The 24,112-nt window shown below is 38.3% G+C and overlaps 1 protein-coding gene across 2 annotated transcripts in view; it reads left to right on the top strand.

Moving 5' to 3' along the window:
* LTK (leukocyte receptor tyrosine kinase) overlaps positions 1-24,112 on the top strand; it is a 139,960-nt gene that overhangs the window by 64,221 nt on the left and 51,627 nt on the right. The window contains exons 3-10 of one of the 2 annotated variants that reach the window (XM_060760745.2): positions 734-886; positions 2,580-2,796; positions 7,221-7,360; positions 13,894-14,031; positions 14,786-14,938; positions 16,710-16,810; positions 19,928-20,094; positions 23,170-23,264. In XM_060760745.2, coding sequence (XP_060616728.2) covers positions 734-886; positions 2,580-2,796; positions 7,221-7,360; positions 13,894-14,031; positions 14,786-14,938; positions 16,710-16,810; positions 19,928-20,094; positions 23,170-23,264 — 1,164 coding nt within the window. The remainder of the gene's footprint in view (positions 1-733; positions 887-2,579; positions 2,797-7,220; positions 7,361-13,893; positions 14,032-14,785; positions 14,939-16,709; positions 16,811-19,927; positions 20,095-23,169; positions 23,265-24,112) is intronic. The other variant, XM_060760753.2, reaches the window with a different exon arrangement.

Here is a 24,112-nt window from a genome sequence, read left to right on the forward strand (position 1 = left end):
GAATTCAACATTTGATCTCCAGCCACTTATATCCAACTTACACCACTTTGATTCCCAACAACAACATCAACAAAATTACTTTTTTCTTTCTTTCTAGAATAAATTTAAGACCCCAGATAATTCTTTCAGAAAATGTATAAGATTTGTATGCAGCAAGCACAAGTGTTCAGTAATACTAAGCAGTTGTTCAGCAAAGGCATATCTCTGTGGATAACAGTCAGAAGACAATGAAGATCATGCCAATCCTTTCTTGCTTTGCAGGCCTTCTGTTTTGTGTTTGCATATTGCCAGACCCATACCTAGTACTTTATTCTTAATAACAGTAATAAAAAAATCCTTTGTTCCTCTTAGGAAAAGAAAACTGAATCATAAACATAAATCATCATCAAATATAATAATAACCTGAATGATTGCCCAAATGGTTGAGCTGTGTTACTTATGATAGAAACCCTTTCCTTGGTCACTCCTTGAAAATATACAGGAGAATAATGTGAGGCACAGCTTGCCTGCTGTTTTGTATTTGCTTATTGCCAGCCTTTCACCTAGTACTTTATCCTTAATAACAGTAATAAAATAACCTTTGTTTTCTGGTGAAAATGACTCATCCATTTACATCCGTTGTAATGGCACAGGGTTGGACTGGATGGCCTTTGTGATCTCTTCCAACTCTTTGATTCTATCATTCTATAACCTGACTGATTGCACTTATGTTTTTCTGTGCTTCTTCTACCAGAAATCCCATGTAACTTAGGATGGAACTGTTCCTGGGTTACGTCTTCCAATGCTGCAGGAAAGCCAGACTGGATACTGTCTTCAGTTGTCGCACTGATGTCTCAAGAAGATCAGCAGATTATGGAAAACAGCTCATCCAACAGAGATCTAGAAGGTTCATTTGTGCATGGCAAACAGATGTGTGGTTAATTGTCCTGCTATCCTAGACAACTGTTTTCAACCCCTTAATTAGATTTTCTGTATCGCAGTAGTGTTCAGCACATCCTACTATAAATGTTATGGATTGAAACACAAATTGATTTTTTCATATTTATTAGTCACAAAATGGCATAGACATGTTGCATATTTTCCGAATGAGAACTTTCCATTCATTGCCCTGCATCATGTGCTAAACACTGTTAGTATATTAAAAAATATATAAAGAATACAAAAGATGTATTGTGGGTTTCCAGAGGGTTTCAGTTGCAGCAAATTGACACTTCCTTTCGTTACTGGAGTTTGGCACATTTCCTTACACAAACAGAAATATATGTGAAAAATGAAAAGATGGCGTGTTTCCAGCAGCAGTGTGGAAAACCACCTTGGTGTAGCATCTTGCCCCTTACTCCAACAAGCATGTCTAGTAGCCACGTGACCCTGACCCAATTATTATCTTTTCCTCCACTAAAGGCAATGAATTGGTGAGAAAAAGCCATGCTATTGCCTTCACCTATGTTTATGGATCAAAAATGTTGACTTAGCTAAGGGCCAGCCATTACTTGTTCCCACCACTGAGGAAGTGAAAGTGGAAAAGTGTCAAGTATCTAATTTGGCAGTTGTGACAAGCTTTAAAGAAGACTGCTTGTGAAATATTCAGCATGATAGAATAAACCACTTTTCAGTCCAACCTTTTTTTAAAGTATTGTATCGGTTGACTTCACTTAGTATTTATCTATACTGGACAGTTTAGCCCAGTGTATATATGCTCCATCGCAATTGTTCACAAAGACAGGGTGCATATTCAGTCTGCCCATACCTCACCTCCTCCGTGTCACTGCCACCTCTGCTCCTACCTGGCAAAGGGGCTCCATCCAAGCTGCTGGCCATTGTGGGGATCTCTGCCATCAGAATGACAACAAGGCTGAGAGATTTTTGCTGGCCATTGCAAGAGTCCTCTTCTGATGTCAGCAGAAGCACCCACAATGACCAGCAGCTCAGATGGAACACCGTGGCCACCTAGGAGCAGCTGTGGCAATTACATAGACATGATCCATCCCCTTTCTCTGTACTTATAAGTTCAGAGAAAGGATAATGGCATTGGTTTCTAGTCTGGTCAGGCCAGGGGGGGCCAATCATGCTGTCCAGATTGCCCCAAATCTACCGGAGTCTTCAGAGTTTCCAGGGTTTCCCTTGATAGCTGCTTTGAGCCTCCTTATGGAGAGAAAAATGGGGTATAAATAAACATAATAAACATAATAATAATAATAACGCCCAAAGTGGGGAAAAGTCCGTTTAAAACAAAACAAAAGAAAAACTTACAATAATCACCAGAAGCCACTGTGCACTGTAGGGACAGCCAGTCTACCATTTGGGATTAGTATAGGTTGTTGGTGGTTTTTTCATATGTAAACAAGCCTTTAGATTCCACCTTATTTCATTTCATTCTCATCTTTTTCCTTTTGTAATTATATATATATATATATATATATATATATATATATAATTGTTTCTGTTTTTTAATAATAATCTCTCACTCATTTTAGCCCTGTGATTTCTTCTTTCTTTCCACAAATGTCTAATTTCCTGCTATTTTTTCTTTATTTTCTCCAACTTTCAATTGTATATTGTTGTTACTTTTACTTTTCTAGGGGATATTCTTCTTCTGAACACTAGTAAACTCACGGGCAGGTGCAAATTCAGCCTCCACAGCCCTATCTTGCCTTGGAGCTCTAGTTCCTGTCTGTTGGAGCTGGCCGTATATTCAAAGGGCACCTCTCTCAGAGGACTCTCTGCTGAAATGAAATATGTGGATACGAATCAAACTATAGCCATCCATCTTCAAAAAGGACATGAACAGGATGCTTGGTAAGGCATGAACTAGCAGTTGCATGGATGCCTGTGTAGATATCCTAAGATTCAAGGTCCAAGAAAAAAAAATAAGAATGAGGAACCTTCTTGAAGTGCAAAACATAATTTCTTTGGAAAACTGATTTAGAAAAAAATCAGATTAATTATACTGTGAGTGTTTGGTTGGAAACTTTAGTACAATTGCTTTGGATCCTTTTTATCCCTTTATTGAAATGCAATATATGATCAAAATGACCAGATTATCTCAAATCCAGCTAAAATATAAGTACTTGAGAACAATTTTAGATCTAGCCATTGCTTTTTTCTTAAAGTCCAAAGCACACAGCTATTCAGTACTGTAAAAGATTTAGCAGCATTTAAGTAATTTGTTTATTCTTATAAAAGAACTTTAATGCACAAGGTTCTAATTGCAAACAGATCATGATTTGTAATGGAGTATGCCAGGATAGCAACTTCTGTTATTGCACCAATCCTTTCTGTAAGTGCTGTCAGAAAGCATGGGAGCACTTTTAGCTTAACACAGCTGCTGGGAAATAACTGCTGGGTTATTTTAGTTTTATTTTTTGGTTAATTTCTATTTGGTTTTAAAGTTTGGCTGTTCTATATTGTTTGAGGTGTTTTGTTTTGGTGTAATTTGTTTATATGTCTTCTCGTTGGCATTGAATGTTTGTCATATATGCTGGAAACTGCCCTGAGTCCCTCCGGGGAGATAGGGCAGTCCACAAATAAAGTTGTTGTTGCTGATGATGATGATCATGATGATGATTATTATTATTATTATTTGAAACACAACAAGATGAGTCCACACCAAACAAGATCACTCTGCTGGCTTTTGTATTGGATCACACGTCATACACTTCTCAAGTGTCTAGGACTGCGTGATGTATTAGTGAATAGTCTGTTAGGCTTAGAAGCAAAGACGTGATGATGCAGACAGTGAGAAGTGTGAGAATTTTTAGTTTGTTCATTGCTAGTATGGGCTGGTGAACAGAGTAGCCTTTGACCCATCACACTATGAGTTCTTAATAAGACTGTTGGTATTTTAGCCTGAGGATGTGGACAGGGTCCTCTGGGAGGTGAGAATCATAACTAACATACTTACTTTTGACTCATTTTGAACTGAGCAAACACTTTTTTAAAAGATGCGCATTGGGCAAAGACCTGTTTTGCTCTATGTAACAGCATTAATGTTTATATTTCAACATGGTGTAATGCTGGCTAATTTAACAAGGTATATCCCCCTGACATGAAATCAATAGTAAAGACATTGCCATGCTGAGTTTATCTGAATTGTTGTTATAACAATCTATTTTCTAATGTGTATACAAAGGGCTTTGTTCAGAGTTCCATTAAGGAAATTAAATTGGCTCTGAAGAATTCCCGTTTAGGCTCGCCATAGAAAGGATCTTATTTATGACACTGAGTGAAGTTGTTGTGCTTAAATACAGCAATTTCCCATTTGCCAGAATCAAACTACAATGGTGAATGGCTGGCCAGAGTTTTATGATAGTGATCGGGTGTTCCCACATTTATTTTTGGGAGGACTAAGCTTCTTTCCGCTCTTTCACATTCTGGATGCTGTGTGCAAAAAATCATGTTGTAGAGGAAAATGCCTTAGTAGAATGAGCCAGGATTGTCAAAATGTAGTGCTGTGATTGTACATCAGACATAATGTACTCGTGATTAAATCTGAAAGGCTGCTAGGATGTTCTGCTGTAAATTATGATAGTTGTAGAGTAAAATCGCTCAGGTTTCTGACTGCTGTGACGCACTAAAGCACTAGGGAGTTAGTGATGAATCAGAGCAGGTGGGTTGGGCAGTGTGCGGAAGCAGAAGAGGCGCTCATCATGCAGCACCAGAGCTATGTGTACGTAATGGCTATCGATCTGTATATATTTTTAAACTTGGATTAAAACAGTAATAGTACCACAGAAACACAGTGGGATACAGTGAGATAATGTAAATGGTGATGTCATGTTATATTTTATTTCTTTGCTCTTTTCAGCCAAAAAGTCTCCAGGGAGGTCAGAAAGGTATATAAATAGAGTAAAACAAGATAAAATACCATGACAAATTTAAGGTAGCAGGACTTATTTAAAATAAACATGCACACCTACCATAAGCCCAGCTGCACATGTAGTCCTTCCCCATAATAAAATCCAATAAGCAAACATGCCAGAGTGAGTTACCCAGGCATTTTATAATGTTTCATGGGTGATTATATCCATCTCTCTTCTACAGCAACACCTCCTAATTCTTCATATGCAAGTTTACATAAGCACATGCAAATATATAGATTTGAATTCAGACTTTGGTCCCAATGAGAGTAAATCCACTGCATCATATGCTGAATGGTAAGGCCATCCTTTGTTGAATGATGAGTGTGTAGACTATTAATTCAGTGAGTGTATGTTGAGTAGGCACTGAAACACCAGCCAAGTGGGACATGGAGCTGGGATGAGCTCTGAAATCAAGCAGGAAGACAACAGACAACAAACAGTAACTTTGCCCAAAGGAGCCATCATGACTCAGTACTGCAAATTATTCACAGCACTGGTTGAGATAAAGTTTGTTTCAGTATGTCAAGCACCAGTATTTTACCAACAGGTATAGTAGCAATTGGATTTAGGATTATGCTCAGCCAGTGTCAGATTTAGGACCAATGTCCTAGTTAAGTTGTGAAGCCCCTTGATTGGGCCCTGAAGGAGAAAGGCCCGGTAGGTCTACACTACCTGCTTTGTGGCATACTTCTACATCACTCCAAAACAGAACACCTTCCAATGTAGAATTGCACCAAATACATGGTTTAAAAAATGGCAGGAAGATGGATCCTCCTGGCCAACAAGGCCCTGTGCTTAAGCACACCTAAGCCCAATGGTAAATCCAGGACTGTACCCAGCAGTTCTGTTTATGGAAGAACTTTGATTAACTAGAAACTTCAGTGAACTGAAGGTTGGGGTATAGGTGACTTTTGCGGATTCCACCTCTCTTCTGCAAACCTCTGTGTTTCCATCAAATCTGCTTCCAAATTGGAACAGCATGCAGTATGATAGGAGGGCAGCAAAATAGGCTGGTACAATTGGTCTCCCCTACTTCAGATCACTAAAGCTTCAGAGCCTTCAGTGACTAGCATGGGATGCAAGCTGGCATCATCCCATCTTTTAACACTGTAATACTAATGGCTCAGAAATCACTTGATGCCCACCTGTCCTACAGAATAAGTTCATTATATTGTACTTATCCAAATACGTTGTTTCCGGTATTTTTAGTATCAATCCTTATTTGTCCACCTCTGGGCAAATCCAATGTTAGCTGCCACTAATGCATTTTCAAGTAGCTTCTCTAATAGACCTGTACTCAGCAACTTTGGTCTCTAAAACATGGCACTGGTCACCCTAGTTGTTAGCTTTCCTCCTATGAGGAAGTGAAAACATTTCTATTCCAGCAGACTTTTAGGAACTGACCATAATGGGCTTTTAATGCTGTGCTGCTTTGTTGGTTTTTATCTTCTCTTAATGGATTTAGATGGCTTTAATTCTATAGATTGTTTCATTGCACTTTAATAACAACTCTTTAAGTGTTTAGTGATGTTTTCGTGTACATTTTATTTGTATTTTTTTTATTTCAATAAGTTCTCCTGAGTCCCAGTATTGGGAGGAAAGCAAGTATAAATGAATAAATAACAAGGTGTGTGTGTTTAATTAATGCTTGCTTTGTTTGGTTTTCTCTTTTCTTGGGTACTATTTTAGCAATTCAAACAAAATACTTCCCTGTGTGGGAGGTTTCACGGAGAGCTGCACAAGGATTGCTGACAATTAATATTTTTACATATTAGAAAAAATCTAAAAATACAGATTTTGTGATTTTAAAAGTCTGGGAGAAACCAGACTAGACACGTTCATCTACTAAGGCCTTTGAATGCAGTCATATCATGGTTTCATGTAACTGGCCTGGAACATATCCTCTATGGATACGGGGATCTTAATGTATTGTCATCTCTTTCACAGATGAGGGAGGAAATATTTCAGTTCAATTCTGAGGGGAAAATACCTATTTCTATACATTTCTTTCTTGGGGGAAGTAAAAAATAAAGCTTTTAAAAAGTTTTTTTTGGGTAAAAAAAAAAACCAGATATATTTTCCAATTCCTATTTTCATGTGCCTCCTGAAACCTCACAATATATTATATGTGAAATTTAAAGCAGATATATATTAGGCTTACCATGAAAACTATCATTTGTGTCACACTGCACTCTATCTGGAGCAAAAGAGATAATAATACTGTGCAGAACTGTCAAACATACCTGATGCTACAAATATAAGCTATGTGAAACAAGATATAGGAGTTATGCACATTTGAAAATGATTATATAGTTGTGAAATGTTGCTAATTGTAACTACTTGTTTCATTTTTTTTTGCAGGGTGAAATGGAAAGTGCTGATAGGTTCAGTTGGGCAAATGGAAAGGCCCTTTGAGATCACGTTGCTGTATTCAGGCTGTAGAGAAAAAAGAGCTGGACTTTTGGCAATAGGCTCGTTGCAACTCAGAAACTGTTTTCATGGTATGTCTGGATGTACCCACTCAGTTCAGAAAAGTGTGTGTGTTTTACAAAAATTGCACTTGTTTAATAAGACTCTTTATTTTCCCGGTAACATTTATTTATTTATTTATTTATTTACAATATTTATATGCCACCCTCTCTCACCCCGAAGGAGACTCAGAGCAACTTACAAGTTATATGTACATACAATATATATTAATAGCATAGCACAATATTAGTATTAGATATAACTATATTGTACTATACCATTATACCATAATATTATTAGTAAAATTACATGTAACATGACATATAAAATTATTATATTTCATATTACATGTATTTCATATTACATTATATTTCATATTACATAATTATAAAAATTATGGTATTATTATTAGTATCATATTATATTACATTATAATATTATCAATATTATATGTGTATACAATATAATATTAGCATAGCACAATATTAGCATTATATATTACTTTTTTGTTACTGAGGGGAGGGGCTCCCAACCGATGACCCAGGAAACATGGTAGAACTCTGTCTTCCTGGCTCCCCTTTATATACCTTTCACCTTCAAAACCTACCACAGAGAATGGGGATACTATTCAGAAATAATAATGATAATGATAATTATGTATTTATATTCCACCCTGTCTCCCCAAGAGGACACAAGGGTCTCTGACAGAATACAATAGCAAAGATGAATTAGTTTAATGCTAGATTTAGGCCATATGCAAACATATTTATCCTTCACATGTCTTTCTTAAATTCAGATTTAAAAAGATAGTTTAATTAAGCTGTTTTGGATATGACCAAAATGGTTTTGGGTGTGTCTAGAACTGCTTTATTAAATTGATCTGTGTGTTGTACTGTAGCCCTTGAATACCTTTTTATCCAACACTGCACAATGTTCAAATAATCTAATAAGTAAACATTTATTAATGAATAAGTATAAAAGGAAAAAGTAAGTAAAAAAAAGAAGCAGCAAAAGTACAAAAAGTAATTCCCAAGTAGATCAATGAGTTAATCAGCCTTTGAACCAAGGCATCAAAAAGAAATCCACAAAGATTTGAGTTAACACAAAACAAAAAAAATCCTAAAGCAGGGTATTGTTCAAAAGTTATATCCATAAACATGAAAACAGGAACACAAGAAAGGCAAAACCTCCAAGAACATGAAGTCATAAAAAGGAATCAAACCAAGAATCTTGAAATAAAGGAACCAGGAACTTAGGACTAGAAACCAGGAGCTATTTTCCCTATCTACAATGCTGTTCCCACTAAAGGCCTGAGGACCCAGAAAACACTCAAAAGTCCTCAATCCCTCCCATGACATCACTTTGCACACACCTGCTTTTTCTCTCCTTATCTCTAAGCCTCTGAGAAAAACAAGTTTGTCTTTGTTTTACATTCTGCCTCCTAATTTCAAGATGACTCAATCTGGAAAAATCTTCATCTCCCACATTATCCTCCAAAGGCCACTCTGGCCTATTCTCATGGGAATGGAAACTTTCTTCCATTACCTGGGAACAGCCTGGATAATCCAAAACATCTCTCTCCAGGCTGCTGCTGTCTTCCACAGATTCCTTAGAAATTACAATTTGCATCCCCTTCTTCATCCTCTGAGCACTCAGAAAGCTCTCCCGATACTTGCCTGGCTACAACACTGTACTGGCTGGTGATATGTCCAAAACTGTATTGAATTTTTATATCATTTACCCCCACTTTAAATGGTTTAATAAGGCTTAGAATAAATACTCTTGTTTTCAGAATGTCATAAATATATTTCTGATTTTATTCGTTTTTTGAAAAATATTTGTTATCATGCATTTCACCATCAATTCATATTTTTCTGTTTGTTTTATTAAAAAAGCAATAGTATGAAAGAGATTTATTCTTCTTGTAGCCTTAAATATTTATGAGAGAGGGCATATTTAGTGAAAAATATATAGAACAGAAAGGGAACTTGAGTGATTTAAGACAAACAATGATTTATCAATAGGCTGTGAAATGGAGTATAATGTGAATACAAAGAAATGCAGTGACAACTTGAAGGAAAAACTTAAAAAAGCAAACAATATAGCATCCTCATTGATAACCCAACTGCCACTCTGCAGAGAATCTAATGCTGGAAGGCACCACTAAATCCAGCACCTGCAAAGGTCACCTGCTTGGTTTTGAGGAACAGAATTTGGCAGGCTTACTTACACATCTTCTTAATATTAAATAATTTGATATCTCCCTGAAAAAAGTCTTCTCTTTCTGCACATGAATTCTAATGGATACATGACAGTATTTAAAAAAATGGAAATCTGTGGTACTTTCTTGTTAGCCCTGGAGTAAGGACTGATGCAAACGTGCATGATCCAGCCTCTAAGACAATTGAGCTGAGGGGCTGAAGAACCATTTTCCTATCAAGGGCCACTGACACATAGAACGAGGAGATCTTATACCCACATACATATTAACTAAGTTGTATTAGGGATGGCAGAAAAATATCTAATATGTAAAATGTTATTCTTTCCACTTTTTGGTTGCCCAGGTTCCCAGGTTGGAACTCACTGGGCTGCCTTGGTAACATTCTTTGGAATCCTGGGATTTGCAGTATTTCCAAGTCTCAGCCAGAAATCTCTAATGACTCAACAAATGACAAACCCCAGGATTCCATAGGATGTTGCAATGGCAATTCAAGTGGAATTTTAGTACTATAATTGTGCAGAGTGAAAGAGTCAACTAACTAATTGACTAAGGCCTCACCTTCACTGGTCCCTTAATCCATGGCCAGCCTACAGCATTATGCTCCAAACTGGCCTTGAATTGGCCTTGAAGGGTGCCACATACACTGGGCCGATCCCTCTGTGGCATGACATTGCTGTCCTGATGGTCCAGTTAGGCCAACACCACATTGGCACTGCTAGACTGTCCCCTTATCGTGCCTGTTGCTTCCACTGCTTCTTGCCAGCCACAGAGCTTCCTGCAAGCTCCTGGCACTTGGTTCTACTGAAATCATAATGGGACACCCATGTAGCAGAAGGAGGGGCTAAAGTGTCCCCTCATCTTCTTGGTCATTTCAGAGGTGTTCTATCCTGACATCAAAAGATGTGAACGAGATTACCAGGAACTCTCACAGAGCTCTATGGCCAAGAAGGAGTGACAAAAGTGACACAGAGACAACCTAAAACCCATACTCTTCACTGTGTGAATCAAAGCAGGGAAACTACTTTGGTTGGCAATGGATCATGCCGAATCAGACCCAATTCAGCTGTCCAAATGGCCACAAGATCTGCAGACATCCCTAAGTTTCCTGCAAACTCTAGGGGATCCTGCAATGTTGCTTACTGAGATGCTAAGTCAGGTTAAGGGGTAAAAACTCTGGATACTTACCAGAAGTCCCTGTGAATCATGAAGACTACTAGGACTGGGTTTGGAATGAGTATGTTTGTTTGTTTTTTCATGTAGACATGGTCTAACAAAGACAGTTTTACTCCCAAGAGAGGAAAGAAACTAAGGATACATGTATGCTACCTGCTCTTTCTATGAGCTGAAATTTCTACTGTGGTAGGGGAAAACAAATGGAGAAGAGTTGAATATCATTTCTGGAGTATGCCTGAAACCTTTTCCAGTAGTGATATCAACATGGGTACTTCATTGGTGGCTCTTCTTTGGAAAGGTCATTAGGATGAGAAAGGACTGGTACTCTTTTGGCCCTTCCCAAGTGTATGCTACAGAATATTCACCATTATTTCTGAGCCAAAAATAGACTTCATGAGTAACCTAGTTGGGAAAAATAGTACAGAAGTGATAATTTTGCAGAATTTTTGCTCAGTATGTGTACATCCTGCAGCATTTCAGAAAATTATACTGTACAGAAATATTTGTGGATTTTTTTATAAGGGGAACTCTGGGTTTTTATGCCTCTCCCTCCCCCTTTCCAGACAGCCATTTGTGTTTGTGTGCAAGATGGCTATTTTTTCCTACCCAAAGCCAGTAGTCTTGTACAACAACAACAACAAAACAGTTTATTTATAGACTGCCCTCTCTCCACAAGGGAACTCAGGGCAGTTTACATACAAAAAGGAAAACATTCAATGCCATAATCAAATTCAACACATCAAATAATACAAAATAATACAAATACAAAATAATATCAGTAAACTTAGGACAAAGAAAAGAAATTAAAATAAAAGAAGAATACAAGTACTTGAAATAAAATATAATTACACTAATAACATAATTACAATAATAAAGCAATAATATTACGCAATAAAAATCTTAACACAAAAATATGTACAAAATTAGAAATAGGCACAGGCACATGGTTTTGCCAGGCAAGTTGTTGTTTTTGTGCAAGAATGTTGTTGTTGTTGTTGTTGTTTATTTGTCCAGTTGCTTTCAACTCTTATGGGCTTTATGGACCAGCCCATGCCAGAGCTCCCTGGCAGCCATGGCTGCACCCAGCTCCTTTAAAGTCAAGCCAGTCGCTTCAAGGGTAACATCCATCTATTTTTCCTTGGTCTGCCCCTCTTCCTTTTTCCTTCCATTTTCCCCAGCATCAATGTTTTCTCTAAGCTTTCCTGTCTTCTCATGATGTGGCCAAAGTACTTCATCTTTGCCTCTAATATCCTTCCCTCCGGTGAGCAGTCAGGCATTATTTCCAGGAGTATGGACTGGTTTGATTTTCTCGCGGTCTAAGGCACTCTCAGAATTTTCCTCCAACACCACAGTTCAAAAGCATCTTTCTTCCTTCACTCAGTCTTCCTTGTGGAAGAATATATATATGTAAGATGCCTGTTGTGCAAGATTTTATGGGCTTGTGATTGTTTTGGTTGTTTTGCTTGGAAAACTGCAATCTTATACAAAAAGCACACATGGTTGCCAAGAAAGAATGTTTTGATTTGTTTTTCTGCAAAATGCCACATTTCTCATCCAAAACAAAACATCTATTTTTGTGGAATAATTTCCCAGAATTTCTCAGGAAGTGTAAATGTGATAATTGCACAGAAATATTTGTTTTTTCTACAGTGGGGATAAAACTGTGGAAATTATTTCTCCTCACTTGTGAGAATTGAATAGTTGAATATTAGCATCCCTAGTGTGTGACAAATGCATGACTGTGAACAGAGTTTTCAATACATTATTTTTGGTTTTCACATCTGACATACGTAGAACCAGGGAATGGTCAAAATGTCAAATGTATTTATTTTCACTGTGCATGAACCATGTTTGCCAGTGTAGGGGGCATACACTGGAATGCCAGGTCTGCCACAAAACCCTCTCTACTTCTACAGGCCCTTAAGCCAATGGAGAAAGACTATGGCCCAATTTTGTGTTTGATCAAGTGCTTTCCCTTGCCTCAATAAGAAATTTATAAGTTCACATGGTTATAAACTAAGGGAAGTTACAGCATATGTGGATAAATATTATAGTTCAGTGGTCACAGTAAAGTTTACTTTGGTTTGGTTATATCAGTAGTTCCCAACCTGTGGTCCATGGACCACCAGTTGTCTATAAGAACTAAAATATGGTCCACAGCCTCAATGTTACTACACTGTTGCAACAAGAGTGACTGGTCTCGCAAAACCCTCTTATAGTGCCGAGGCTTATAAAATATGTTTTTCTGTGGGCTAGCAGATGGCGAAAACTGCATGGCATATGTTCTGTATCAGAAACTAGAGCTGATGTGGTCTATCCAATGCCATTTTCTGAATCAACACCCCAGATAACCAAACTGAATCTAAAGTTGACCAAAAACCGAATTATTTATTTAGAACTTTTATATCCCATTCTTCTCTATCTCCGTGGAGGGACTCAGAACAGATTTGTAACCCTTTTGGTACTAATGTTGGAGAATGATCCCTGGTCAAAGTGGTCCCTGGTCAACCACTGGGTTATATAGTCATTAGTTGTGATAAAAGAGGGTTCTATTCTGTCCTGCAAAGGCAGGTAAGAACTGAGTTCAGCTGACCCAGACCTTAGTGCATTCCTTGTCTCTTGTCCTTTAAGATGGTGGTACTTTGGTTCTAAATCAAAAAAATGCCACATCCCATAGGACACAGTTCTAAGCTAAAATCAATGTTACTGGATACCATTTATGGTATTGCAGCCAGTGTTAGAAAAGTATTCTTCAGAGCATCTTTTACCTATTCTACCTGGTATTATAGTAAATAGATTTATTGCCAGAGTCTCAACAGATTAGAGGAAAGGTCTGCCTCTCAATATCATCCCCCAATTTCAAGTCTTCTCCTTTCTGTGGATTTATTTTATCAGTTGTGCAATCATTTTTCTCTTGTATGTAAATTTAGAACTCTACCAGTTGCATGCATTTTCCTTGTAGATTTTTTTTCCTGAGAGGTGGGATGTCACTATTTTAAATAAGTTTAATTTGTCTATTCTTTCTGCTTTTGAAACTCTTTTGTGGGTATATTTCCTTTATTTCCTGTTTATTGTGTAAACAACATGGAATGAAGCTTGCAATATACTTATTACAGCCACAATGTAGGTATTTGTTTATAAATCTCTTCCTTTTTTCTTTCTTTTTTTAAGACAAAGAAGGACTACACCTTTCCAAGTATGATGAGGGCTCCATTGTTCCTTGCCCACAGAGGGGCTGTGTGAGCCAGCTCCAGGTCTGTGATTTCAGCACTGATTGTCCCTCCAAGGGAGATGATGAATTTTTCTGTGGTGAGTGTGGATCTTTCTCTCACACACTACCATTCAGTGGATTATTATTTGCTTCCTTGAGTGTGGATTTGGGGCCCATTCCCTTCTGTCCTACAAGTTCCTACAAAAAGGAAAAATAGTTATACTGCTTTCTTCCTGAGCCTGGTGTCTTGCATGGGCACCAAACTTCAATAGCATTGTCCCAGTGGTTGTGTTGGCTGGAAATGAATGACAAAACATCTCTAGAAGGCATCAATTTGAGCAAGGCTGCTGCAATAGAAGAAGAAAAAATTCTGAGCTTTCACCTGCAATCTGCAGAGGCTGTAGTTGAAGTTCTCTTTATTCCATGTAAAGCTTGTATATGAAATATTATATGAAATACCTGAGCCCTGTTTCTCAGCAAGGAGATATGATATGGATTCGTCCTTTTTCAGGAGCCTAAGGACAGGATATTGTATCCTGGGTAGTCTTTTAAAAATATAAGAATGTAGGATATAAATATATTCCCTTCCCAATACAGTCATTAAAGTGAAGTTGAGTACAATGATCAGTCTTCAAAAGATGCCAGCCACAGATGCAGGTGAAACGTCAGGAGAAAATGCTGCTAGAACACGGCCATGCATCTCAGAAACCACACAACACTCCAATTATTCTAGCCGTGAAAGCCTTCGACATGCCTACATTTGTTTGTTAATCCAGTTTAGCAGGAGAAAATCTAGTTCAATATAAAACACTTATCCTGTTTTTTTTCTTAATAAGACTTGTATTTTCTTAGCAGACACTTTACCGGAAGGTGCACATTGTTCCTTTGAGGAGGATCTCTGCGGCTGGATGTTGGATCATAACCTGAACTTTTCCTGGTCTATTGCTGGACATTCAAATTTCCAGGAAGATCTGCTTAGAGGATCTGCCTTACACACCACTAGAGGTATGTTAAATATTTGCTATCTCCCTGTTCAACTAAAACCAGAATGGTTTAGTTAGTGGTTTGCATACTGGGCTAGGGTTCCAGGAAATGGGTTTGAATTACTTGGCTTTAGAAATCCACTGAGAAATCTTGGGCGAGTTACTCAGCCTTCCTTAGCATGAGAGGAAGGCAATGGAAAATCCCTCTGAATGAACCTTGCCAAAAAAAATCTCTTGCTAGAATCTTGCCAGAAGTCAAAAACAACTTGACCGCACAGAACAACACCATAGAATAAAACAACAACCAAATGCCAGTTTGTATGTTTATTTATTTATTTACCATATTTATATACCACCTTTCTTAGTCCGAAGGTGACTCACAGTTGGCACAATTCAATGCCCCTAAATACACAAAATACAGTTTAAAATATTCAGCATAAATATAAAAACTATGCAAAACCAATAAAACCAATAAAAACATAAATCCTCAGTGTCTCGTTACTGAAATAATTATCCGACTGCATTGTCCAGTTGTTCCGTAGATCTAAATTTGTCTGATGCTCGAAAAGCCAGGTTTTAACTTTTTTGTGAAATGTTAGGAGGGAGGGGGCTGATCTGATATTCCTAGGAAAAGCATTCCATAGCTGAGGGGCCACCACTGAGAAGGCCCTGTCTCGCGTTCCTGCCAACCAAACCTGTGAAGAAGGCAGGACCAAGAGTAGGGCCTCCCCAGACGATCTTAGAGTCCTAGATGGTTCATAAGGAGAGATACATTCAGACAGGTAAGCTGGACCAGAACCATTTAGGGCTTTATAGGCTAAAACCAGCACTTTGAATTGTGCTCGGTAGCAGACTGGCAGCCAGTGGAGTTGGTGCAGCAGAGGAGTTGTGTGCTCCCTGATCGCCGCTTCTGTTAATAACCTGGCTGCCGCCCGTTGGACCATTTGGAGTTTCCGAACAATCTTCATGTTCTAAAGAAGCGGTAATAGAGGAAGTGTGATTAGGTTGCACTTCTTCTCGTATTTATGGGCCATGCCCTTATTCGGGAAATGTACTTACCCCCAACCCACCCCATCCCAATTGAATGAGTGCTCATCTACCATTAGAGACAGTGTATATCTTTTTTTTAAAGTCCTAAAAGCAGTAAGTTTTAAATGTTTGAAAGACTGGCTGGAAGTAAATGAAACAAGGTAAACTATTTCATCTGGCTCTTAATGGGATATAAGGATGAAGCCGCGCTAGCTGTGTGTTAACAAACCATGTGTCATCATTTTCCAAATACAATAAGGCAATACGGCATGTAACAAATCTAAAACTGTTGAGTCCATGGAGAATGAGAGCTCTATTGTTTCATCTAGTTGCTTGTCTGAAATCTTGTCGAAACTTTCCCGGGCTGCTTCAGGCCTTTTAACATTTGCAACGGTAACTGAGATTCAAGCCAGATATGTGCGTGATCCATGCAATGCAATGGAGATTTTCGCTTGTGCATGGCTAAGGGAATTAAAGGCAAGGTACACTAATTATTTTCAGAGCGTCATATTGCAGGATATGGATATTTTGCAAAATATAGCCTGTTGGGAGTGCTTTGATTGCATGTTCCTGCATGGTAGGGAGCTGTACTGTATGGCCCCTGTGTTCTCCTGTACAACTTCACATTGTAGAATGACGATATGCCAGAACTTGTTGGCTCCATCAGGAGATAATAGTAAACCTTGAGTGTAATTTTGTGAGGATTCCAGCAGTAGAAAAACCTGACTGACCTCGTTAAAACCTAATTAAAACTTCTTTTCCAGGTCACTATCTGTATCTTCACATAGATAGCAATCACACAGATGGCATTGCCAAGACAGTCAGTCCTAATTTCCCTGCCGGTCTTGCCAGTGGATCTTACCAGGTATGTTGTTCATCATCCTCTATTCATGGGACATTTAGTCCTGTGAAGCTTATTTTCTTGACTTTTTAGATGTATTAATTTATATACATTGGATCCCCATGAATTAAAAAAACACTGGGTTTTTTTACCCGAGGGAACACCTTTCTAGGAATCCTTGGGTTCTCCAGCATGACTCTGATCAACTTCCATCAGAAGTTGGTCATAGAATTGCTCCTGATTCTCAGGGAAATAATGTGTGTGAGCTATGAAGGTCACACAAGTTCTTATCAAAGAGTCACACAACCTTGGAATAATAAGATGGAAGGAGTCTTGGGGCAAATTTATTTCAGTATAGGCTTTTATATGAGATGTGACACTATGGTTCTGGATATCAACTCTAGAGAGCAATATGTGGTTCTGTGTTAACTGATGCTAGGTTGTGGGCCATTGACTGATGATCTGTAATGAGTTTCTGGGGGAGGGGGGTTGTATGAGCACAAAATGAGCACAAAAATGGCACATTTGGAAAATAAATTGCCAGTTCCACACCATAAATCTTGAAATGCACCAGTTTGGTCCACTTCAGTCATTTTCTCCATGTGGTCACAGCCAATGTGGGTGATTTAATCTGTTTCAATACTTTACTTCAGCATCACAAAATTCAGACCCTTATTATGCATTTAAAATCACTCAAGCAGAGCACCCCTTGGTTATAAGCATGTAAGGAAAGTTATATGTAACTTAGGAGAACCACATAGCTCTCTGAAGTGGCTAATGTGTGCGTACATGGAATTACATTTTTCTTGCGCAAATGACTGACGTGCAGCTATATGGTCTTCTCTGTTTATATTTTAAATACATTAAGACACATTACATTAAATTAAATTAAACAAATTAAAGTCCACTGAGTAGCCGGAGATTCAGGACAGACAGTAACTTAATTGTTAAATTGTGGGATTAACTTCCACAAGATGCAGTAATGGCTGCCAAATTGGATGGATCTCAAAGGGAACCAGGAAAATGGATAGAAATTAGAGTCATCCTCCATGGAATTTGAGGTAACTAGCATAATGTCCAGTGTTTCACAAATGAAAACCAGGACATGTGTGGCCAAACTACATCAGACTGTGGCCAAGGTGATAAAATCTATTAAAGTAAAGGTAAAGGTTTCCCTTGACATTAAGTCTAGTTGTGTCCGACTCTAGGGGGTGGTGCTCATCTCCATTTCTAAGCTGAAGAGCCGGCATTGTCCATTGACACCTCCAAAGTCATGTGGGCAGCATGACTGCATGGCACACTATTATCTTCCCTCAGAAGCAGTACCTATTGAACTACTCACATTTGCATGTTTTCGAACTCCTTAGTTGGCAGAAGCTGGGGCTAACAGCGGGAGCTCACCCCACTCCCAGGATCTGAACTGCCAACCTTTCATTCAGCAAGTTCAGCAGCTCATCTGTTTAACCCACTGCAGCACCGGGGGCGGGGAGGATAAAAGCTATTAATGAGGAGGAATATAAAAGCTTGGAGAAGCTTCAGAAGTTTTCCTTAGCCTGAATCCACCACACCCTCCAGTCCTCTCTCATCTGCTTAGCAAATTTAGTGCAAATTACTTGGACATTTTGGACCCAGTTCACAGTAATTGAAACAAGCAAGGGGAGAAATGAGAGGAAAAGAGAAAAAATGACATTTTAAAAGCAACTACATAATTGGGTAACAAAGAATTAATCTTTGGGAAATCAGAATTGTTGGGAGGTATGCATTAGCCAAAGCAGAAGTATACTTCTACTGTACAGGCAGTACTCAAGTTGCAGATGTCCAACTTACATACAATTCCTTGTGACAAACAGGGAAGAGACAACTGAAAGTGAGAGAAAATCTACCCCTTGGGAAGAAAATTCACTTCTGAAAGAGTGATCATGGGGGGAAGGTGTTTCCACTGAAGCTTTCTCACCAATCTTTGTTTCCACGGCAACCCAATTTTTTCTGAATGCAATTGTTACAGGGACAGAAAAGTGAAATCTTCCGAAGAGGAACACAGATAGCAAGAAAAACTTTACAGGGCTGTTAACCCTCCCCTATGCTATCTAAAACCTTTTTTAAAAAAATAGCTGGAGTTACACTTAAAATGTACCTGATCTGACTTACATGCAAATTCAAGTTAAGAACAAACCTACACAACCTATCTTGTCAATAACCCGAGGGAATGCCTGTATACCAGTGGTTCCCAGCCTTTTTTGACCAGGAACCACTTGACCAGGTATCACTTGACCAAGGACCACTTCAACCAGGGACCACTTGAACAGGAACCACGTTGACCAGGGACCACTTTGTCCAGGGACCACTTGACCAAGGACCACTTCAACCAGGGACCACTTGAACAGGGACCACATTGACCAGGGACCATTCTCCAACATTAGTACCAAAAGGGTTGCAAATCAGTTTTTGGTCAACTTTAGATTCAGTTTGGTTATTTGGGGGTACTGATTCAGAAAATTGCATTGGATAGATCACATCAGTTCTAATTTCTGATACAGAACATATGCCATGCAATAGCCGCCATCTACTTGCCCACAGAAAACCATATTTAATCATCTAGAGCTGATGTGGTAGCAGTAATCTTTCGTGGGTAGTCAGCCTCTTCCTCACGACATCCCCATTCCCTTGGCAATGTAACAGGGTTTTGCGAGACCAGTGCTCTCATTGCTTCATGGTTTTGAGGCAACAGTGTAGTAATGGTGAGGCTGTGGACCATATTTTCATTCTTTTGGACCACTTGTGGTTCACGGACCACAGGTTGGAAATCACTGCTGTATACAATATACCTCTGTAGATCAGATACTGGGTAATGGAAATTGAGTTGTAGGTATTGCTGCATACAGATTCTGATGGGAAACTTCCTATAGGCAACTCTTTGACCATTGTGTGAACAGAATGCTGGAATAGATAGATCTTTGCTCTGAACCAGCATATTGTTATTGCTTCTGAATTATTTTTTATTTCTTCCTCAGTATATCTGGACATAGAAACTTTCTGTATAAAGTTCAGTAAATTCTTATAATCCAAACCTATTAATTTCGAATGTTCTAGATATATTCGAAAGACTTTCATGGAGACTTCCTCCCTAATTCTTCCCTTTAGGTGCAGTTCTCAGCATATATTTTTGGCAGTTATAATGGCACTATCTCACTCATTGTCCAAGAGCAGACAAATGAAACTAGTGCTCCATCGCTGGTGTGGGAAAGGACAGGGAGCTGGAGTGACCAATGGTTTCTTATAACATTGGATATGCCAAGGCTTCAAAACAGGTAAGGACTGATTATTATTAGCATGACAACACATATTGTGTATCATCATTGAGTCTGATACTTTCCAAAGTTGTAACAAAGAAAAAAAACTGTCCTAATAAGCTTTCTAAGGTCACATCTACACTGGCCAAAAGAGCATAGTTACATGTAGTCATACAAAGACCACTTGTTGTTCTCAGTCTTATGAGAGGGAGGGAGGAAGGAGATGGATGGAAGGAAGGAAGGAAGGAAGGAAGGAAGGAAGGAAGGAGGAAAGGAAGGAAGACATCCTCATTGCCTTGGCAGCTAGTCATGCTCTGTCTCTTTTGTATCATCCTGCTGCACTAATTTAATGCTTATTCATAAAACTGGGAATAAATTCTTCTCTGGGTCCTCAATCACAATGTGGAAAGAGAATACATTTTCCCATTCTAGTGGGAATGTTTCTTCCTATCATTTTATCCCTCCTCCCTCATAACAGCTGGAAAAGAGGCTGGTCTTTTCAGGGATTGGAAACATTTGCTAAATTTGGGCTCAATTCTGTTTTGCATTTCAATAGGTATATTATGAATCAGAGCCAACATGGCATAGTGGCTTGAGTCCTAGAGTAGAAATCAGATTGAATTTCCACTTGGCCATGGGTACTTAATTAGTGGCCTTGGTCAAGTCACATTATCTCAGTCTCAAATGCAGGCAAGTGGTAAATCCACTCTGAACAAATCTTGCCAAGAAAACTCCAGGACAGGGTCACCTTAAGTCAGAAATGATTTCAAAGGCACACAACAAAAGCAAACATTGTGACTACCATGAGCTTTGTGTGTGTGTGTGTGTGTGTGTGTGTGTGTGTGTATCATGACCAACTTGAGAAGCTGCAAGTCACTTCTGGTTTGAGAGAATTGGCTGTCAGCAAGGACATTTTCAGGGGGCACCCAAATGTTTTGATGTTTTACCATCCTTGTGGAAGGCTTCTCTCATGTCCCCACATGGGGAGCTGGAGCTGACAGAGTGAGCTCATACGTGCTCTCCCTGGATTAGAACCTCTGACCTGTCAGTCTTCAGTCCTGCCGGCACAAGGGTTTAACTCATTGCACCACTGGGGCTCCTACCGTGAGCTGTATGGAGCTGAGGTTAAAAAAAAACATTCAAAATCCTAGGCTGGGGTTTAATTGGATAACCACAAAATGTAAAACTCTGGCATTGCATTTGTGCTGGAAGCCTGGGGACCAAAGGGTGTGCCTCTTTCCATGCTGCACAATAACAGCAAGCTCATGTGCAGTGTGTCAGATTGAGATGCAGGTCAGATCTATCATTGACGCATGCAATCCATGGGAGATCTTTGTTCATGCATAGCTGGGCACATCAAAGGATATGACTGGCAAAGTTGTGCTAACAGAAGTCACTAAAAAAAGTCCAGTTCCCGTATCATTTCCCCCCAATACTCTTCAAAGTCTGCTGACTGTTGAGGCATGAAATTAAAAATGTGTCATAAAATATCTCATGGAAAAACGTCCCATTATGTTAAGAGGCATTCCTTGAGCACCATGCTGGTTACTTGCTCTTCTTCTGCCCTGCCAGATTTTATTCACGGGTAACTTTTTTCCATTTGAAATCCCAGCACGGCATTGCACAGCATACTCACTGTATATTCCTGAGTATAAACTGACCTGAATATAAGCCGAGGCACCTAATTTTACCATAAAAGAACTGGGAAAATGTATTGACCCGAGTATAAGCCGAGGGTGGGAAATGCAGCAGCTAATGGTAAATTTCAAAATAAAAATAGATACCAATAAAATTATACTATTTGAGGCATCAGTATGTTAAATGTTTTTGAATATTCACATAAAACTGTAATTTAAGATAAGGCTGTCCAACTCTGATTAAACCATTATTTTAATCTTCTTCAATGTAAATGTGCTTACATATCCTTTCAATAATAATAAAGAGAGTAAATTAATAAATGTAATAAAAATAACAATAATGGAGCAAAATAACAGAAATGTAATAATAACAATAATAGAGAAAAATAAATATAATAATAAGTAGAGTAAAATAATAAATGTAATATAATAATAGTATAGATAATGTAAATGTAATAATACTAATAAATAGAGCAAAATAATAAATGTAATAATAATAATAACAACCACAACAACAACAACAGAGTAAAATAATAAATAACCTTGACTTGAGTATAAGCTGAGGTGGGCTTTTTCAGCCTAAAAAAAGGATTGAAAAACTTGACTTATACTTGAGTATATATGGTAATATATTTTAAGTCTCTCCAATATATTTATAACAGGATTATTTTCTCATTGATAACATAATAAGTAGAACATGTTCTTCCTGTCAATATGCTATTCCCTCATAAATCACAGGGAATTTCTTCTCTGCTTGCAGAAGCTGTCTTGCTATTTTTTTTAAACATTCCCAAATAATATTGTAAACCTAAGGATCTATGTTTACTCTGGATGCTAATTTAACATGTACTTTGCCTATTAGTAGGATAATATATTTTTAGCCATACTAAATTAGCAAGAGTATTTAGAATAACATCTTCATCCCAAGCATTATTGATTTTCCTGTCCTTCTAGATAAGCCAGCTAATGTACTATAATACATCTATTGCTACTGCGACTTGTGAAAAACAACTGTACATGAAGGAACAAATTGGAGGTCATTTTTAAATTTATAATGGCAAATTCCTATAAAACTAGCATGCATTTTTTAAAAGATTTAATCACTCTCGGTTTCGCAGGTCTGCTTTTTGTGATTGCTTTCTTCTTCAATGTGAAACTTGTGAAACTGTATAATTTGTGAAATTAACCTTTGGGTAATCATAAAGAAGTAACAGAAGTTTCATATGTATTTGCACATATATTTTGTTAAACTTCAGATATGGTAGTTAAATATTTTAAAATAGATTTCATATATTACATATTAATATCATTCATTAATACAATATCATATATTAACATATTTATTCTATTTTATGTATGTGTAGGTTAATATGTATTTAATACATGAATATATTTTCATATGTTCTCTCCTTATCTGTCTCCCTCTTTCATTTCAAACATATCCTTTGTTGAAAAGCTTTCACCTGAAGCTGGTGGCAACTTGGGGCTGGAATTCACAAGCTGACATTGCTGTAGACAATATTACATTTGGTCAAGATTGCTTCTCTAATGGTGAGTTGCTTCTGATTAAAGAAGGTTTAACAGGCAGCCAACATGTAAAGCAATATAAGGAATGTGTGTTATGGTCTCAGCATGCAAGAGAAAGGACTTTTTCACATGGATGTGGTGAATCAGCAGTAACATCATTATCATCATCTTAGACCAGTGATTCTCAGCCTATGGGTCTCCAGGTGTTTTGGCCTACAACTCCCAGAAATCCCAGCCAGTTTACCAGCTGTTAGGATTTCTGGGAGTTGAAAGCCAAAACATATTGGAACCCACAGGTTGAGAACCACTGTTTTAGACTAACACTCCTGGCTGAGGATGACTGTCTTCTAGGGGAAGAATCTTGGTGGTGAGTCCATAAGTGACTGTTGAGACCTATTTTGGACATGCATGGTATTTCACAGTGAGGACATACATTTCCAGGTGGAAAGTGGTCCTGACAAGTGTGTGCTTGATGCGCCTTCCTCTTGGCACATTTCTCCCTTTCTCTCTCTATTTATGTCTCCTCTAAATCCACAGCACTTTTGATGACAGCTGACCTCTGGTTAGAACCTTCAAGTACTAGGGTTTCCTAGTTCTCAGTATTTATTCCATATTTTTAGGTTTGCTTTAAGTCCATCTTTAAACCTCTTTTGCTGACCACAGACTTTCTGTTTTCCATCCTTGAGCTGAGAGTAAAGTAATGTCCTTGGGAGATGGTGATTGGACATTTCGACAGTCTAGGTTGATGGCAGAGAATCATTAGTTCGATGCTGAATGCACAGTAACAGACTTGTGGTGATGGTCCTTATCGCATAATGTGGTTGCCACTCAGCCACCTCACTAAAATGAAGCTATCCATGGTTATTGATGAG

Source organism: Anolis sagrei, chromosome 1 (assembly GCF_037176765.1).
Source record: "Anolis sagrei isolate rAnoSag1 chromosome 1, rAnoSag1.mat, whole genome shotgun sequence".
Taxonomy (NCBI): Eukaryota; Metazoa; Chordata; class Lepidosauria; order Squamata; family Dactyloidae; genus Anolis; species Anolis sagrei.